This window comes from Hyposmocoma kahamanoa, unplaced genomic scaffold (genome assembly GCF_003589595.1).
Source record: "Hyposmocoma kahamanoa isolate Upper Pololo Valley unplaced genomic scaffold, ASM358959v1 102, whole genome shotgun sequence".
Taxonomy (NCBI): Eukaryota; Metazoa; Arthropoda; class Insecta; order Lepidoptera; family Cosmopterigidae; genus Hyposmocoma; species Hyposmocoma kahamanoa.
In genome coordinates, this window is record NW_020653337.1 from 9,328,429 (window position 1) to 9,349,730 (window position 21,302).

A 21,302-nucleotide genomic window follows, 5' to 3' on the forward strand; every position below is an offset into this window, starting at 1 on the left:
TATTAGATTTGAACAAAAATTGGTAGACATAGAACGCATGTTACTATATTTATTTATGGCGTCGTTTCAACATTTTAGTACTGAGTGATAGATACTAAAAGAAAGAACACAGTTAATTTTTTTCACCAAAGATCATAAATATTAAAAACTTGGATGGTGACTAAAAAGTCATCCTCTAAAATCTAAGTGTTCGAGCTTTGTATTACTAATTATAACAAACTAGTGGAGCAATTTCACAAAAAAATAATTGAATTAGAAAATTTTACAACTTTTGTTCCATGACTTTTAATTAATTATTCATAAAATTTTACTTTCATGTAAAAATAAAATTATTTAAATTGACCAATTGACTGATTGAGCGTATAGCGTAAACACCTGTCCCTTAGGTCCCCTCGCTGAGGGGGTGGGATGGAAGCTTGCATTGCACTTGACCTATATTGCGACTATCAGTCGGTCCCTTGGATGCGCCCGCGTGTTTATTAATATATTTATAAATTTTCAGAGACACTTTGATCTACAAAATGGAACCTGTCCTGGAGATGCGATTATCTACGATGCCTGACAAGAAGTATCAAGCTACTTCTATAAATTGGTCACCGGTATGTTTACATTATATAGTTTACATAAAGGTGATGAAGAGAGGGCATTAATAAAATGGTATCTTATGTTCCCTACTTTTAGCCGACTTCAAAAGAAGGAAGTTCACAATTCGACTGTATTTTTTTTGTATATATATATTTATATATACCTGACTATATTACCTGATTACTCCAGATTGTGAACCTATTTTTATTTTTTTTTTGTTGAAAAGAGGGTACCTCAGTATTGGTCTCAACATCGAGTAAATACTTAATCAGTAACAATTAAAAACTATTCTGCCAAATCAAAAGCGCTCCGATTGGCCAGCCCGAATTCGAAACAATTGACGGGTGTCTCGTCAATTGTTTTACTTTAAAATCACCAGTATAACTTCAGCTTTACTATAACAGATGAAAATTGAAAAATTACATATTTAATTACCGATGAAATATGTTTCCCTTTTTCTTGTAAATTTATGATGTTTTGCTGTTTTTCCCACACCACCTAATGGAACAGGCCCCCATAGTTAGAGATCTTTATTACAATAAATACACAATATTTTTGAAATATACGGAGACGTACACACAGGTCAGTTGTTGGCGCTGTACTATTTCTGTTTTCTATTATTACATTGCAAACGAGAGTCGATATTTAAAAATGAAATAAGGCCCATTTACCTGATGTGTTGCCAGGGATGGATGGCTCTTATTTCGTCTCTATTTCTGGTTATATACTCGATGGGTCCCAATTAAATTTAAAGAAAATATTCCACCCCTAAGGGTGGCAAACTAGGGGCTGAACCCGGTTTCGCGCACTTTCCGGTATCGGATTTCAATTAAATTTAGCAAATAGTATGTGTAATTCCACGAACTTTTGAGGTCGGTTTTTATTTATGAAACGCCGGCTTATTGCAATAAGTCATTAATTGCTATATAAATTTTGTGGCAATTAATGACTTCGTGCAAAAAGCCGAGGAAAAAGTATTGTTTTTTATTTAGGATTATATTTTCGTCGTAATTGGCAAACAAAGACTGTTATTGCCGACTGTTAAAAAATATGTATAAAATTTCACGGGCGCCTTTTCCTATGTTACTGTCAGACAATCGCTAAGTATCTCATGTCTAATTTGAAATTCCAAACTTGGTACCAGTTTGTCAGCCGTTTGTATAAAAAGTTGTTTATTTGTTCGGAGTCGTAGGTAGAGTCACTCCTTAAAATATCAGATGTGCTTTTTTAACATGCTGTATTTATTGGCATGCTTTTTGAAAATATGCTATGCTTTGAAATGACGTAATATTTTTAATTAAAATAATCATTTATTTTTTTAGCAAAAAGGTCACTCCGTAATCATAGTGGGATACAGCGATGGGACTGTGGCATATTACGATCTTCACAACGAATCTCCTTTGCTGCGAACCAAAGAGAACAATATCACAGTTTTATATCCTTACCATGATGAGCGGCCACATAACTGTTGCGTGATGGGTTAGTTGATTTTTTAAATAATCTAAGCATACATTGGTTTTTATATTATTATAATGTTTACAGCAAAAGAGACCTTCAATAATATACATAATTAAGCGTAGCGAGGGAAGCTGGACTGCTAAGGACAGGCGTGTAGCTTACCGCGTATAGGCGTACGACTTGTTCGTCTCGTCGGCGTCGCTTAGTGTCATAAAAAAAAGGAATAAAAAGAAGCTATCTCACCATCTACTCAAATTTCACAAATTTTGTATCTCGATCTGTGGCCTTGAGATAATTGAGGTCAAAGATCCCCATGTCGTGTATAAAAAAAATAATTTTGGGTGCCTTAAAATTAGACGCCTGTACAAGCGCTGCAGCGGCGCTTCTACTAATTTTTATACAATATTTAGAAGATTAGTTGCTGACACGCACCCTCCACATTTGCAGTAACAATTAAATAATAAATGAACATATGGTGATCTAAAAATTACTGAAGCGTTACAGACCGATGTTGTTGCTGATGTCGATTTTTTAGACATCAGAGCGGGTGTTCATGTTTTCTCTTTAAAAAAATCGTGCAAAATGTGAAGATCCTTTTTGAATCTAAATTAATGTTTTTTAATCGTTAACAAACAAATCGACCTGCCGATTGATTTTATCATTCAGCTTGCCTAACTTTATCGCACTGGAGGTTTATCAATGATAAGAATGACGGGTAAGCTGCTTTTTGGACTTGCAGTCTTTTTCTGGATGATTTGTAAATTAATATCACATCGCGAATAACCGTAATTAATATCAGCATCGATGAATGCGGAGGATGATGCGGATATTTTAATTCATACGGATTATATTATGATGCTGATATTCGCAACAACCTTACGCGCGATTGCCGTGTCACAGTCGCGCCACTGCAGCGTTCTGCAGCGCTTCTACAAGTCATTCCACTCTTGTTCGCGTTCAATTAATTGTAAAACTGAGATACAACACCTTAACAGTTTACGAAGTTTCCAAAGGCTCAAAATGTTTGAGAACACGAATTATCATTATTGGAGCTTGCAATAATAATATAAGTAATATCGTCGGGGATACTGCAATTACGCGTAACTAGCATTTGATTACGAGTCTTCATTTCGGTAATTTAGTCGCCAAACCAAATCCGCGTAAATATTGTGGCAACCAAATTAGCATGATTTGCGGGAATCTATTGTTATCAGTCCGTAGACAACATAAATTAATACTTACTGTGCAAAAATTTAGTAATGACGTTAAATCCCTCTCCAGTGAAATTTGGTTTGGTGCAGATACGCGCTTTTGCCAATACTATATACGCGGATTTGCACTATCCCCGACGATACGCAAAAATAATTATAAATTAATTGTAACAGATGTCGGCGCGTACCCATCAATGGATCCAATTGCCTCCATGGGTGCAGTGTGTTCGGTGGGTCCTACTGGCTGCGAAATGTCGTCACGTGTTTCGGTGTGGCCCGCCCGCGTGCGAACCCGAATACCGGCCAGTGGCGTTTCGTTCACACCTCTCTGGCCTACTGCAACATTATCTGGAGATGATGCTTTTGGTAAGTAATTACAATTGATTTTATTGCATATTATGATGTTTAACTAATATGATATTTATTCATTTTTTGTGAAATTACTCGAATAAAGTACATTTACATTACATAGGATGAGTCCTGTGACATTTCCAATTTCTATGTTCCGTGCATACTGTTTATAACTAATCTGGCTACCAGGTTACAAAAAGAAATCGTTAATTTATCGCATTGTATCTAAAACAAACAATATTTTTTTTTGCACTTTTAATTTTAAATAAAATTGGAATATATAAAGAAAATGAAATGATAAACATAAAATATCTCGATTACTGCTGCGTAATACGGAATATTTTATCCATAAAGATTTACGCCATAAAATCTTTAAAATCGAATCGACTGTCGCGTCAATACGAGTGCATGCACATTGAATGCGGGTCGTTTTCCTTTGTTTTGAGCTTTGCGTGATGTTTTGGAGCAATGGACAAAGTTCGTTTCGTTGCAGTTCATTTTATGCTTTGTTGTTGACTTTTTATTTGGTTGTTGTTGATTTTTTTATTTGTTGTGTAGGTTTTTTGGTTACTTAATAACATAGTATTTTCTTCTTTATATTTTCTGTAAATCGATTTTCTCCTCGTTACAAATTATCTCGATAAGATATTTAAATCGGTTATTTTTCATTCGATTATACATCACTCCATCTCTAGAAATTTCAAGTCTCAAACGCCAACGGAACCATGCTATGTGAAACGAAATTTGGTGTGTTATAATTATTAAAATTTAAATATTATTTATATTAAATTTATTTTTTTTATATTAAAATTTTATATTAAAATACATGTGTTACTTATGGCGAAAAACCGAATACAAAATATCTGTAAGTTGGTTACATTTGTAAGGTCTGCTGATTCGATCTGTAATTCAGTTGGTAAGAGCGGTAGCCCTAGTTTGGCACAGACGCAGGTTCGAGTCCTGTCAGATCGAAGTAATTTTTTTTGTATTCCATCTTTGTATTCATAATTATAACAAGTAATGAAAAGTTGAGTTCGATATAGTCGAATATTTTAATAATATTACTATTTCACTGTGATGGTGTTCAAATTCACAATAGCTTGTGATGTAGGTTTTTATGATTTTTTTTTTATAATATCAAGTGGTGTGCCTAACGGTAAGCCTGTCCATAACAGTTGGAGTGTAAGTAAACTTTTTCAGTAAACACGGGCCTGAGCGAGTTGCATTGGTGGGGCGGCAACAAACGCGTGTTGTGTACAGTCGCGAATGCTGGTTGCGTGCATTGCGCTAAAGCCGCTTCCTTTTCCCTGCCTCTTCTGCGCGTTTCATTGCAACACCCCGCCTTTGAAGAGCCTAAAAAAATCGTAAGTTACGTATATTATGAATATTTATATCCGCATTGCAAAAAGAGCAAGTAAGCAAGCACACCTTTAGCAAGTAAATTGACGAACGTCGTGATTCGGAATCCAAGAAGAAGCAACACAGTATATTGTTAACCTATTTCATGGTATTGTTAACCTATTTCATGCTATTGTAAATGTGATAAGCGGGAAAATTATATTCAATGACTTTATATTTTTATTATATCAATTCGCTTTACCTTAATTGTTTAGATGTAGGTCAAATTCGACGAACGTTGAGATATTTTAAATTTGATATTTTAAATTTAAAATACCCCATGTCTTTGTTGAAAACATGTACATGTCAGTATCAAAACAACTTACATTATATAACTAATCATTTAAAAGTTTACCGTCTATGGTCTCGAAGGGACCTGACCCAGAGTCCCTACAAGACCATGTATAAATATATTTTATTTACTTCGACGTTTCGGACGTGTTGCGTCCTGAATCAGGTCATGTCCTTTCGAGACCACAGACGATGCAACATGTCCGAACCGTCGAAGTGAATTTTTATTCACACGATATATGCACTTTAGTTAAATAGTACTGTAATAGTTTCGATTGAATTAATTTGTTTCTGCTGCAATTTACTCAATCATAATTGTGTATTATTTTTCAGACTGTCGGTAGTATACAAATGGTCCGACTTGGGAAGAAGAGGAAACAGAAGGCCAATGATGACCTCACGGTGAAATTGGAGCCGGTGACGTATGATGACGCTATTACCAAATATGGAATAGAATTCGCCTTGGATTCGGTGAGTGAATACTTCTATAACTGTATAGTTCTATAACTTATCAAAACTACAAAGCTTCGGCTTTAGAAATTTTACTTGATTTGCCATAACAACAATTTTTTTAAAGTTTTCATTACAAAATTGCTTTAATTTTCTACACAGTCTCTGACACCAATCACGCACAACTTCAGAGAGGTGTACCCAGAACGATTTCCTTTAGCAGATGTCAAGTCAATGGCGTTCTGTCGATCAGCAACATACCATTCAAGGTTAGCCGTAGCTACACACGCTGGTGTCGTGTTTGTTGTGACTGTATAGTTCTTTGACACATTTTACATGTACGTTAAGAGATCAAACGAAAAGGGGTTGAAATGTTTTGTTGATGTGCATGAACATTCCCAGTGTACATAAGAATATTTTTTTCTCAGAATTAACTCGAAGTGTGTAATATGTTTGAATCAGTTTTACCATAAAATAATAATACTCATTAACTAGTGAGAAAGATTTATACTTATTCTATGTCGATGCATCTTTACGGTGAGGTGAACATAATACAGATTCAATCTAATTGTAATGTCACAAATCGTAATATCGCGTTCTTATTGTTAAACATACGCAATGAAACAATTTTTTTCGGATCTAAATTGCGTATATTGGTTTTTTCACAAACCAAAGTTTCAGGTCCTTTACAAGTCTCATGGTTCCAGTCAGCCGTTGCCTTGGAACCCTTAAAGAGCCCGAAACGTTACTTTGTTTGTAACAATTGTACGCGATTTAGATCCGAGGAAATAGTCCAATTCCTACAAATCGTTGTGTTGTCCACTGTCAAATCGCAGTATTGTGAACCGCCCTAGAGTGTAACGTGGCACTAGTGAGATCCACAAAGTCCAAACCCACTAAACAGGAAGGTTACTTTTATATTTATGGTAGAATACCAGAATAGTTTAAAGTAATAAAAGTGCCGAAACCTTAGAACTTTAAACGTATGTAGCTATAAGGCAGTTTTTTCAATTTATGGAAATATTGTGCAAGATACAAATGTATTTTATCAGTAGCCTTTAGTCTTACTCACGTTTACACATGGCCTTGGCTGTGTATTCAATCATTCGTTCTGCAGACAGAGGTAATGCATTATGATTGGGGGAGATACAAGAGAAGAAGCCTGGGAATGTAAAATATAATAACCCTTGTCAATATTTTAATGTGTATTACTGCATTTCGTTGTGCAAAAAATTGTTTTACTGTTCATTCTTTAAAAGTACCTATTAGTATGTAAAGTATTTACTACGCTCTCTTCACCATTATTTCTAAGAATCTTGTAAATATTAAATTTTGTTTTTGTTGCATAAATATTGTTACATAATTCGTCTTAATAGATTATTACGTGCATTTTGTATAGCTAAAGAAGTTTTCATATAGACGGTAAGTTATTGGAATATGGTCGTTTTATTAATTTCATTTTATTCATATGGTAATGAAATGAAATTTGAATTTATTAAGTGTTATAAAACAACCATTTTTTGCCATTTAAATATTTAATATTATTTATCCAACATTTGTTTCATAAACAAAAATCAAAACCATCATACTGTCTTTCTCAATTGTTATCTTTGGTGTTATAACTAAAACTTATTTCATTACACTAACATCTTTTTTAGCTTCTATATATAATGGTCAGTCAAGCTTTTAAACCATATATATAAATCTAAATAGACTCGACATTGTCTATCGCGTGCCTACAGATTTGCTCGACATTGTCTATGGCGTGCCTACAGATTTGCTCGACATTGTCGATCGGGTGCCTGCAGCTTAGCTCGACATTGTCGATCGTTACTGTCGATCAACAATATCGATAGGGTGCCTACAGATTTGTTCCATACTGTCGAACGATATAATGTGTTTTGAGCATAGGTCGGAAAAAGGTGTTCCAAATCTATACATGTATAGCTACTGTTAGTAAAAACTATTGTTTAATCTATTATTTACTTTAAAATGCTTATCACGACTTACAATAATTACTAAATTTGGAAAATTAGTTGTCGAATTCGTTAGGATGGGTAATTTTGAAAAAAAAAAAGATGACAACACTGGGGGGTGACGGCGAAAGTCATCGGACGAGTTCGTGTTATTAAAAATGAAAAATAAAAGCAATATGTTAATTATGAGCCTGCAGTGATTATTCCTTGGTTCTCTCCTATACCGAATCGATTGGGTAAGCTAACACTACTAGGAGTGACAGAGTTGTTAAAACCACCAAATTCTATTCCATTCATTGAATTTTTCGAATTTCGGATTTCCGGAAATTGTTTTACTGCGTCGTAATCGTTTCGGAGCAAATTTTCTTTTCAAAACACGTATTATTGTAGGATTTAATTATCTTATTCTGGTATTATTTTACTATATTCATTGAAATGTTAATATAGTAAAACGGCTTTTTATTATCAACAAATACTTGAAAAATCGTTATTCTAAATACGTGCTTCGTCCGCGTCTTCGATTTAATCAATCGCTTTGGTGCCGAAGGAGATTTCTCATCACTAAATGGCGCTTGTGACGTCATTTTCAAGGCGAGAGTGAATAGTAATTATTTAGGTGTGCATGCTACATCCTTGACCTCATCGTCACTTTCCATCAGGTGAGACGGAGGTCAAATGCGCACTTATTATTTTTTTTAAATAAATATAAATCCCGGTACTTGCTGTGTCCATTTAGATAAATGTCTGTGTTTTAAACAATCAACACCATCCATTAATACTACTGTTTTTAATGACAAAATAAAAAATAAATTCAAAATTAAGAAAATAATACAAATAGTCAATAATAAAAAGAAGTTACAAACATAATAAGACTTTTGCGTGCAGATATATCGTGATTTTCTCACCACAGATATATATTTTTTCCGACTCGGGAATTGCCAGGACCGCTGCGTGGCAGTCCAGTATGGTAACCGTTCGGGCCACAGAGGCACTTAAAGTTTTACCTTTAAACAGACGATATTTATAATCTGTGATGAATAACTTGCTGTAAAAAATCAAACCAATACATGTTTGAAAATTAAAAAGCAATTATCGCAACTTTTGTTGCAATTTTTAAGTTGGCGTAGTGGTAATTGCTGGTGTCCCATACTATGTTACATAGAGTATCATTAGTGATATTTAATCAAAGAATGATTGGTTGCTAGAGACATTTATGGTGAACTATGTACTGTATACCCTCATAATTATTATTTTATTAGTAGCCCTCATAATTATCATTGTCCCATTATGATAGTTGATAGTGGCATAGAATAATAAGACAAGCATGGAAACTCTATACGCAATTTCATAAGCAAGGCTTATGAAAGTTAAATTAAGAATAGCGTTATTTGTAGTATGTTATGAAAATGTGAACCCTATCTGCCTAGAAATAGGCGCACCGTGTACAGACGTACACTTTCGCATAATATTGCGTGTTACGACCAGTGCTATGCAACGTGCAATCGCAAAATTATGCGATTATGTGTGCGTTCGTGCAGGGTGCGCGTCAGTCGCACACACATACAAACCGCGCTGCTACGTTTGTATGGAGTTACCACACTTGTCTTATTTATTATACTATGCTAGCGGGCGCCTCTAACGAGAGTGTATTGTATTTGTATATTGTAAGGGTATTCAGCTTTTATAATGAATAATACAGTTATAAATAACATATATCTATTTAAATAATTAAAAATCGCTACGTATGAGCGACTAAGGGAAATGTCAGCCCGGAGAACTTATTTTATTACATAACGGTCCTAGCTGAAGTTAAGTTAGGTTTCTGATTAATAAACCGGGAGATACACAATTTTGATCGAAATGAGGATATTTAACCCAGTGCAGACGACACACATTTTTGTCCGACCGTTCGAGCTGTGAAATTTTATGCATCGTTTTAAACACACTCGAGGTCTAATATTATTTGAACTTTATTATGTAGGTATAACGTTTATAACTGTACCTAAGTATTATTGAATGTATATAATATATATTAAGTAGGTATATATAATATTATACATTGCATATGAAACCAAATAATGTCGTAACAAGAACAGTGGACTCGATAAAACCCAATTTGAAATAAAAAAAAATTTGCACCCCTCTTGGAAGAATGGCATAAGTGGAGTTACGTCAAAAACGTTTATTGCTCCATTAGATACAGAAAAATCAAACCTACACTCCAAGTCTATAACGACTAATATTGTAGATAGAGGTACAAGAATTGCAAAGCAAAGCAATACACGTGTATGACGTAACTCCATTTATGCCATTCTTTCAAGAGGGGTGCGAATTACTGAATGGATCTTATTGCGACTAATGGGATTATTTATACATAATATTTAGTTATCCACTTACGAACGAGAATATGAATTTATGGTTTTCATTCAGTTTTTTTAAATTTCAAAACGTGTCTCAATTTCACCAGTTTTTAGTTACGACAATATTTGGTTTCTTGTGCAATATATATAAACATATGTATAATATTAGATTTTTATTAGTTCCTATTTAGGTTCTTAATTGAAAAATTAAGTGCTTATTATATTTTAAGATTTAGAATAATTGCTGAATATATAAATTCAATGTGCAGTTAACCTGAAGGTTTTAATTGCACAGATATTGATAAAAACATTTCGGCACTCCTGCGCATTGCACTGCGCGGTGCCATGTGATTATTCAGAGCGAATGCGTAATTAACAAGAACGATTCTTAAGTTCAAAGTGTAAAGCTGAATGTAACGTTGACAGCATGTACATAGTATGTACAGTAAACAGCACATCAGGCTGTTCACTTTTGTTCGAGTATCGCCTTCAGTGCAACGAAACAAGATCCGTTAATGTGTAGCTTGATATGTTGCCGTCTCTACATAGTTTTGCATAGAGTACTAATTATATTTTTAAATTTGTCCCCACTCCAAAGATATAACTTATAAATCTTATTTATCTCTAGCATCACGAAATCCTTGCCATAATTTATTTTTAATCACTTTATTTGGTTTTTTTAACACAATTATACGTGACCTAGAGCCTCTACAATATAAGCAAGATCTAGGTATAATAATTATTCTTTAACTGTTCAGCTTAAAGACGAGTTATTATATACCCAGTATTGTATAAGTTACTACATGTTAGTGTATACCTGTATAGATTAGCTATAATAATTTATTCTCATATGTAAAGAGAAACGTATATCGGATTTCATAGTGATACTATATTTAACGTCTTTGTATATCTTGGATGATTGTGATACATGTTAAGCTTATTGTCAAATACATTTTTTTATTCAAAGTGACTTTGTTTAATTTACACAAACACAAATGAACTTAGGTATTTTAATTTACAGTAAAGATTTTTTTATGATACCAAGTGACGGGACGAAAATGTCGCTCACATGTGACACGCCTATCCATAACAGTTGCAGTTCCACTCAGTGCTTTAAATCACAAAGATCTGAGGCCCACTGCCACTGCGCCCGTCACCTTGAGACATAAGTTGACAAGTCCCATTTGCCTGTAATTTCACCAGCACCCTTACCCTTCAAAACCGTGTCATGCGGGTCCTGCGTAATGATAGAAAGTACCCTCGGTTCACACGAATTTATCGTAGAAATACAACAGCAGGAAACAGGTGAAGGAAAGAAGAAAGGAAGGACACAAAAGGCTGTAACAAAAACAGGTACGTATAACATATACAATAATATAAAAACACTCCCTACGGATATTAGTACTTATTAGTTTATTATTATATGATTAATGAACTTACCGCACAAGGTATTCGTATGAAATATATTGCTGCTTATAAGCAGTTGGTTACATGATTAAGAGCATATTCTGCTCGCCTCGAGAATTTTGTATGGAGCATCGAGTATATAACCAGAAATAGAGATGAAATGTCATTTAATTTGTTTGAAAACTATTCTGCCATATCATTACTGTGACAATTGCGCTCTGATTGGCCAGCCCAAATTCGAAACAATTGACGGGTGTCGTCAATGGGTGTCGTCAATTGTTTCACTTCAAATCTACCAGTTAACTTGAGCTTTGCTATAATGGACGAAAATTGCAAAATCACATAATTATTTAATATTTAATTACCGATGAAATTTAATTCCATTTGATTTGTAATTAGATGTTTTGTTGTTTTTCCCCACACCACCAAATGAAACAGCACGCCATTGTTAGAGATATTATCTTTATTTCAATAAATACAGAATATTTTTGGAGTATATGGAGACGTACACACAGGTCGGATGTTGGCGCTTGTATATTTCAGTGCAAACGAGAGTTGATGTTTATAAGTGATGTATCACTGATGAGTTACCAGGAATGTATGGCCCTTATTTCATCTCTATTTTTGGTTATATACCCGATGGTATGGCGTGAGGATAGACGAAGTAAAGTAAGAATCATGAAGAGAATTAGAGAACGATTCAAAATCTCAAAAGTAAGTGGCCAGGAACCAGAGAAAAGGGTGATTAAAAAAGTGGGATGACGATGAAAAAGGTTGCGCTGTCACTATCGGAACGCAGTACCTAATGCTCACATTACTGCTTGGCGGCAGACATAGGTATGGTGGCAGTACATCCCTGGACGAACTCTCACAAGGTAAGTTCTCCTAATGATAATTGCATTTGCTAAAAGGAATGAATGCTCGAGATAGTATTGAAACTGGTTAGTTTTATCGTTTCTTAGTGTTATTATTTTGTAGTATTGTCAGACATATCGGCACATATTTGCGCCGTGTTCATACTATACGCAGACTTTATATAGGCGTATTGTTAGCACGGTATGGACACTGCTAAAGCTTACTTGCAAGTAGAATCCAATTGTGATACTAAAGCAACAGAATTTTTATGAAATGTATACAGCAAAATTGTAATATTTGATTTAATTTTATTAAGAAATTGTTATTAATTAATTGTTATCAAGCACTATGTATTTTGGCTCACTACAAACTTACCTGAATGAGATCGTTGTACTGTCATACAAATGGCAAAAATATTGTAATTACTAAATAGGTATACTTAATTATCACAAATCCGCTTTAAAATCTCGAAACGATATAAATTTCGCGGTAAAAAGTGATTATGTGTTAGAAATAGTCTTCTGTTTTCAAGTCCCCTGGTCTAGTTTCTCCATCGGTCTAGATTTACAGCACTTACACTACTACGAACTCATAATTTTCGTAATAACAAAATCTTCAATGTTTGTTAAGGATTTATTGGGAAGACTACTTGGCAAACGCCATGAAAACGTTATTAAATTAAAGTCACTATGTGCTTCTTGAACCTATAAATCTTCAACATGTTTGTGTGCTGATTATCTAGTTCATTTTGCAAATATTTTTATAAAATTTGAAGATCGCTGATTAAAATAGGCTATTTATCAAAAGCTGTACAGTGCTCGTTGAGTAAAAGCGTTAAGTCGACGAGTTTCGATGTAAAGCGGTAGTAGTTCTGCAGATTCGTACGCCGCCGCCGGTTTAGTGAGATTCAAACAGCGTCAGGGAGAGAACGTGTCGTCGATTTTGAATAACGTTCGCGCGATCGCACTCGACGACAATAAATACAAATCGTGTTAATACAAAAAATTGTCACGTTTGTAATTTTTATTCTATTCCTAAAAAAACTAAACTTCCTATTTTCTAGTCTTTTAGAAACTGTACGTGTGAAATATTAAGACGGTGGTAGAATTATGGACGTAAAACTTTTCGTATAGGGATTTGCAGTTTTCTGTGGCGTGAACTTTACGATGATAATGGCCAGTGCTAAATTGGTTCGTGACTGTAGTTCGGAGCTGAGTTCCGACGTCAGGTCTTTATCCGTGGCTTCCTCCACTGAAGAGCAGGAGTCCACCACTTCCGAATCCGAGTATACGGAAGAAGAAAAAGAATATGAACTCGACGACCTTCAGATCCTCAAAACTATCGGTAAGTAACAATTTTTGGTTTATTAGAAGATAAATCATACTATAATTTCATCTTGTTCCCATGTTGAATCACCCGCTACTACGTTACAGATATAGAAAGCGAGGTTTTAAAACATAATATTAAAATAAAAAATAATTTTGTCATCTCTCACCCACTCGAACATCTACTACTACAAAAATCTTTCATCATTTTAAACACATAAACAACATTATTGCGTCTTTTACTGGAAAAAAATCATTTTCCATGAAACGCGCGTTGTACGTATATGTTGTACGTACTTCGGTATACGATCATTCGAATGTTGTCTTTGTAGATAGGGTTATATATCCTATTGCCTATATTAGTGACGAACGAGCGCTGAAGCCGGGATTCACTCAGTTCTATGTCTTCATAATTACTTTAAGACAGCTTGAAGGCAATATTTTTGCTGAATAAGAACCCTTAGAAATAAGGCCCCGATATCTTTTATATATTATGTACTAAAAACTGTAACGGCCCTATTAATATCATGAACCGTTACACATTATGAACAGTCACCACTAAAAGTGGTCATCAATATTTTAATTTACATTGCTCGTTTCTGGCCGTAATATCTTTACTTATCCAGGTGTACAATAAACATTTCCTCAATATTGTTTGCACTATGTAAATACTAAATTAGTTTTCTACGGTTTTACCTCGTTCATAGTAACATCTCCGGTTTCAGTAAGCTTATTGAATGTAGTCTTCCGGACGTCATACAAGTATATGGTAAGTTAAAGGTAGGACACTTTACTTTTGAAGAAATAGATTTCTCAGAGATGGCGCTACGGCTTCGTTAAAAACCGAAAATAAAGATCTGCACATAAACACAACGCATAAAACAGCACATTAAAAAATTCGTAAGGGCCGCTGGTTCGTTCCTTGGCTTAGTTGGCATAGCGTCAAGCACGGTTCGCTGAAAGACGCTGGTTCGAATCCAGCCGGATCCAAGGAATTTTTTGTTTGTTTGCATTAATAACTATTTTATTTTTGTTAAATTATTCTGGTTACGTATTTTAATGTGTTGCCACCATTAGCCCATGCCTTTTAGTCTATCACGCTGCTCCAATGCAAATTGGGTATTATACCTTCGAAGAGTTTGTTACGTTTTCCTACATGCATTTTATTTCACAGCTGTGCCTATAGCAATTGATAATACATACAGCAATTATATTGTGTCACATCTCCTTTATTATATGTAGGTAGCTCTAGATAATCTCAATATAACTAAAAAAAAATATTGTGCATTGTGCACACCGTATTTTTATTTCAACCTTCACCTTGTTGGGGAATTTTGAAGAATTAATCATTACTCTTGACAAACATTAAAGTCCAGTACCAACATTGGCACCACAATTTCAGGGTTAAACAAGGAACTTCTCAGTCGGTGTGTTGAATGACTTAGGCATGACATAACACTTTTCGTAAAGACTCTACCTTCCAATCATAAACGTACGAAGTGTCTACTCATCATTAGACCACCACATCATCGGTAATGAATGATTTTCTGCTCTTGCAATAAAGCTATAAATACCCGTGTTTTATCTTCAATAAAATATCTATCAAATTTATAGAGGCAATGTAGAGAAAGTTCGTTTTACGGCCCTTTTTTATTTAGCGAACAACAGTGTCGTTGAAAGCTTCGCGGAATACATTCAATTCACATGATGTTGATGGATTGACACAAAACGTATGCGCTTTTGAAGAAAACTAAATACAATATTCGATTACATGTTGACTTGTTCTTGCATTAGCATAAACTTCCTTATTTGTTGTGCATAAAAAATCACAAATAAAACATAAACACTCTCTCAAACTTTATTATTTAGCCTCCGTATGTTTTAAAATCGCATCATGTTTATGTATATCAAGTCATTATGACGTCATTCTTGAAATTACTAAAACAATAACCTTTGGGGACAATAGTTCTCGTTAGTAATTTTCGCTTATTATCTGTTATTCTAATTATCATACCCTCAAACCGTTAAGCACAAAATATGTGTTGACTTGTGTAATTAAACCCAAAGTTTGATAAGAATCTTAATTTAGCGATAACAAACGAAATGTTGAAATGATAAATATTAAAACAAATCGTTAACGATCCCTTATTTATGTACAGTCAAGGACACACCAGACTTGACACTTTGGACTTTGGACCGTTCATATTTCATGCTCCACAGAGTTGAATTAAAATATCATTTGTCTACCTGGTTCAGCTTTACGTGTGACTTTATGCGTAATAAAGGTTAAAGATGAAAAGTTGGGAGAAAGGATATACTTTCTTTTCAGTTTTCTGGTTTCCACCCGACACGCAGACGCAATCTTCTCAAAGCATATCTTATTGCTCTAAATGCAAGAGATTTAGTAATAAAAACAAATAACAATGCAAATAACCTTGTAATAAAGTTTATTAATCTCTGATTATACCCACCGTGTCAAGTTCAAAAGACTAATCGAAGAAAGGCGTAAATGATTTTACAGTTTTAGTAGATATCTGTACGTGAATGCAAGCAATACTATTCCTAGCTGTATCTACATACCTGTTGCTCTGGTAAAGTATACTAAATGTTTATTAGAAGCAAAATAATTTCAGCGCTATCAATTGAAACCGCGATATACTCGACAATGCTTTTAACGCTCTTAACATAAAACGTTCTCTATAAAAGTTTGTGATAATATTAAAGGTGTGGTAATCAATCAATGTCGACCCATAATCTACCTGTACATTGTGAATATAGTATGGAACGCAATGCACCTGGACTCTGATGGTAGGCGACCTAATTTCTGCCCGGAAATTTGGGCCAAGGGCGATCGAGCTATCGGCCTGACCTAGTGGTACACCAGCACCGGCACATTTCCTTTTCACTTAACCGTGAAACTGTGTGCTTTATAACGTATTCACTCGTAATTAAATTGTATGTTGTTCGAGCAGAATGATTATAATAATGACAAGGAAACAAATACGGTGCTAAAAATATACCTAGTCATTAACAAAAATATAACATTTTATTTTATGGCTTAACAAAGATATATTGTGAAACGTGTAGTTAAAATGTAATAAACAGGTTTCAGGCGAAAGTCAGAAAGTCTTTTGAGGGTTAGCGCCTATACTATGTAGCGTTTTGTTAACGTGTGACGTGCGGTGACTTTTCTTAGTTCATTAAATAAAAATAAAGTTATTTCATTTCGCTTCCGAAACTGAAATTCTGTTACTAATATTATAAATGGGAAGTTTTGATGGATGGACAGAAGAGTTCGTCCAGGGAAGTAATAACAGTAGAGCACCTTACCTATTTCTGTAAGCAAAGGCAAGTAGTAGGTAATACTATAGTAATATGGTCTTTACTGCGTTCCGGGTTTGAAGGGTTAGGGTGCTGGTGAAATTACAGGCACGTGGGACTTGTCAACTTATGTCTCAGGGTGTCGCCCGTGCGCAGTGGCAGTGCCCCTCAGATCTTTGCGATTTATAGCTCTGAGTAGCACTGCAACTGTTATGGGCAGTTGTGTCACTTATACCAGGCGCACGACTCGTTCATCCCCACATTTAATATCATAAAAAAAAATGTTTACGATCTCCGTGGTCGACTGGCCTGCACACCGGTGGTTTCATGGTGGTGGTCCCGGGTTCGATACCCGGCCGGGTCAGTGTAGAAACTCACTTTTCTTTTTATATTGTCTCGAGCCTGGCTGTTTGTTGTATCGTGTTTTATTTATTCATTTACATATTGTTACTTGATCATGTCCAAATGAATTAACAGATTTTGATGAAATTTGGTGAAGCTTATGAAAATACTTTTAAACGTAAACAAAATCGCTGGTAGAAGCTACGGATTAAAAAAAAATTAAATGTCACATTTGAATATAATGTTAAAGATTTTATCATTTCCAAAATAAAAATTATATAAACAAATTAAGAATATACTTTTCTATAAAATGAAAACTTTTAGAATAAATTACGCAAATGTAGCTTATTGTACCAAAAAATTATTGTTTCCTTTATTATTAAGTTCACGAATAACACGGGCTCTAATATTCTGTAAACCCGGTGCAATTGTCAAGGTGAAACAGAGCAAAACATGTCTCGCCACTCGCTGCGGTGCTAAAATCTTTTATTCTCTCGGTGCTCTAGTTACAGCACTAACGACTGTTTCACGCATCAAACCTTATACTACACTATTCTGTTTCTATTACTGAAGATTTGCCATTTACTACTCACAAATACTTGCTCGACTTCTCGCATAAATGCAAATGAACCGCTTAATGAATGGTATATAGATGAATATTATAGTTTACACACGCAACGTTTGTGTATTGTCACGCGCGATTACCTCAAGATATGTGGGTCAGTATGTCGCATAGCGCACCTCGTAAATACTCAAATAAAGATTAGATATTACTATTAAAATTTTGTTCTTATTGTGTGCCACTTGAGCTACATTTATTTACTATTAGCCCCTCTATGTGCGTGAGACGAGACCTTTAGAAGGGCAATAGAAGTTTATTTGGATCGATCATCGATCGTATGCTTGTTGGAGCTTTGCTGACGGTTTTAATTCATGAATTTTTTTGGGGCCTACGACGCAGTTCATAATGTAGTAAAAGAAAAATGTAGAAAGATTGATTAAATGCGCATAAACAATCATAGCCATACCCACTATTTTAACTTAAACAACCGTAATTTCAAAGACCAATATTACTTTAATGCGCTCACGAAATTTTGTTCACGTTTCTCATAGTGTACGCACAGAAGGAAGGGATACAATGAAACTAGTTACACAGAAATTAAGAATGGAAAGTTGAGGAAGAACAATGCACTGGCGACGGGTGGCGGAGACAAAAGGCAAACTTCAATACGGAACCAGTATTATTTTGACGAATCTCTGAGGTTTTATGAGCTCTTATCTGCATTCATTGTCATAGCACTTTCGAAAATATTTATCAATGGAGGGAAACTGGAAAACTTATACAAAAATCATCACAAAGTTTAATAAGAGTTAAAATAATACACGGAACGTAGTAAGGTTAAGAACTTCCAAGTTATAAATTTCGTAGAAAAGCGGAAAAACAGCATGAGCAACGTATAGCTCGAAAGAGTGATAGTTAGTTCAATGATACAGTGTCCTTGGCCGTCTTGCAGAGATTTGCTTATTGTTATTGTATTAATCATGCATATGCACATAGTGCGGGTGTTGAGGTCAAGTGATGTTGATTGTAACAAGATTTCATTGCCATTATTGTTTAATTAAAACTCAAGTTGTCACGTTTGTAACGCTGTGAAAACAGAACTAATATTTCCGGATATGATGCCCAATAAAATAATTGACATCAAACTTTACTTACAATTCTCTTACGGCTACGAACGATTACGATTAACTTTATATTTATATAATTTCTATACATCTTTTCTATTCGTCTTTATTAAATTAAAAAATTAGTCCGCATTTGTCCTCCATCTCACCTGATGAAAAGCGACACAGGTCGAAGATGGAGCATGCACACCTAAATAATTTGCCATCCACTAACTTAAACGAGGCTAAGTGAGAAATGGTCAAATATCCGTTTTAAATAGCATAAGATAGAGCACAAAATTCTCTTTTCAAAACAGTTAAAATTAGTTAACGTGTTCGACTTATCAAATTCAAATTCAAATTCAAATTCATTTATTTTTCAGACAACTTAGTCCATATTTGTTAGTAACAATAATCTTATGTGCTAAGTTAGTAGAGACAAAGAGGACAAAAACAATTATCAAATAGGTGCAATTACATTATTATTATACATTATTATTATACATTATTATTAATATTACTTACATATTACATGTAACTCGGTAAACCGCCGAAAGACAGGCGAGTCCATTCTTACTTCTATCATCTTTAGGATACTATTGGTGCTCCCACGCAGTCGCAACATCTGTGACGCACTTTTTTTGCGCATGATTGCGTAAAAATCATCCACGCATGCATCCGCAAACATGCCAGATGCACTGCAAAAGCGGGGAAGCCTCAACAGAACCCTAAAGATGTTATTGTACAGTACACGCAAGGAGTTGTAAGCCCGCTGCGTAAAGTTGGTCCACAGTGCACCTGTATAAAAATTCTGACAGAATGCTCTAAAAAGCGTTATTTTTACATTAACAGAGCACTTGAAAAACCTCTGGGCCAACATCGGAACTTACCCTAACGATGCATAGCTGAAATATCATTAAACAATTTCAATGTTCTAAAAGTGGGTTATGGCTTTTTATAATATCTCAAAAAAATATTTTGTCACTTAGCCGCTTTTTAGTTAGCAAACGACAGTAATGTCTGTAGACTGTCGCCTTGAAAAGTCCCAAGTTATACCCTGTTCAGGTAACAAATGTATTTTGTTGTCTAAGAGTATTTAAATCTTTTTTGGCCGTTTGTTTAGACAGGTGTATATTAAAGAACCACCCAATGCCTGTATTTTATAAGCACACTAGCACGATGCAGGCAAGGTGATCTTACGTAACGTCATCAGCTGCACGAACGGCGTAAGCGTACGTTTCCAGTCGATTTATGAGATTCAATAGGTAGCTACTTTCTCCGACACGCGCAATACAACTGTGACATTGAGACTCTTATCGTTCTTGTAAAGTATTGTGATTGTGTCGCTACATGGTGCGTATACTTAACTAGCCATTGTAGATGTTGCTGTTTTGTACTTAAAAATGTAAATGTAATTTGTTAGCTAGTGAGAAATATTACACGCGAAATGTAATTTGTTTAAAATTTTCCGTGATTTTGTAGGAATACATAAATTTTGCGTTTTAAAACAATGATGATTATCTGATTATGTCACTTTGTTCCTTGGATTTGCTTAGATAGGGTTTTGTTAGGATTGTTTAAAATTTTAAGATTGATGTATTAGTAAAAATTCTACTCGATTCTTGCTTAGCAAAAATTGATGAAGTCATAACTATATATCTCTGTCAAACTTCACGGGCACTTTATTGTATAACTCATTTAGGACGTCTCGGAAATATAAAAGCGTATCAAAGTATTTACGTATCTACTTGTAATTTGAGTGGAAAATAAATAAACTCGATTTGCCGATCAAACAGATCGACGACAGGTTTGCTTACGCAAGAAGTAATTGAAGAAGATTTTCGGCATACCGGTCAGGCTACTGATAGATGCGAAAAAAGTAAAATGGCGTGAGTCAACGAACTCGAAAGTGAGGATGCGTTTGCGCAAGTTAAGGAGAGACAAGTACGTGATAGCGGAAACTTGGCTGATTCTCGGATTTCTCAACTACGTGTTCCTGTATTTGTCAAGACAGCTCAGGCTTCCTTACTTAGCCTTTATCTGTTTATATTGAGAAAATGAATGAAACCATGTCCAAGACATACGAAATTTTATGCACACATTTTACAAGCTACGGTATTATAATTTGATATGATATTTTCCGAATATAGGTTAATAGAGATGTGAACATATAAACACATGACACATAATAGCAATTTACCTAGTAGCCGACTTGGATAAGATACAAAACAGATTATCTAATATTATAAATTGGAGCCGTTTTACATGTCCCAATAAACCATTTTCGTAATTTATACAGGAATAACC

The 21,302-nt window shown here is 34.7% G+C and overlaps 2 protein-coding genes across 2 annotated transcripts in view; both read left to right on the forward strand.

Moving 5' to 3' along the window:
* The window catches only part of LOC113233365, a 21,361-nt gene extending 14,929 nt beyond the window's left edge, over positions 1 to 6,432 (forward strand). Inside the window, exons 19-24 of the mRNA XM_026468492.1 lie at positions 503 to 599; positions 1,908 to 2,064; positions 3,429 to 3,620; positions 4,806 to 4,969; positions 5,628 to 5,765; positions 5,907 to 6,432. Coding sequence (XP_026324277.1) covers positions 503 to 599; positions 1,908 to 2,064; positions 3,429 to 3,620; positions 4,806 to 4,969; positions 5,628 to 5,765; positions 5,907 to 6,062 — 904 coding nt within the window. The 3' untranslated portion in view covers positions 6,063 to 6,432. The remainder of the gene's footprint in view (positions 1 to 502; positions 600 to 1,907; positions 2,065 to 3,428; positions 3,621 to 4,805; positions 4,970 to 5,627; positions 5,766 to 5,906) is intronic.
* Positions 6,433 to 13,232: 6,800 nt separating this feature from the next.
* Positions 13,233 to 21,302, forward strand: part of LOC113237128 (protein kinase DC2) — a 53,069-nt gene continuing 44,999 nt past the window's right edge. Inside the window, exon 1 of the mRNA XM_026473423.1 lies at positions 13,233 to 13,686. Coding sequence (XP_026329208.1) covers positions 13,509 to 13,686 — 178 coding nt within the window. The 5' untranslated portion in view covers positions 13,233 to 13,508. The remainder of the gene's footprint in view (positions 13,687 to 21,302) is intronic.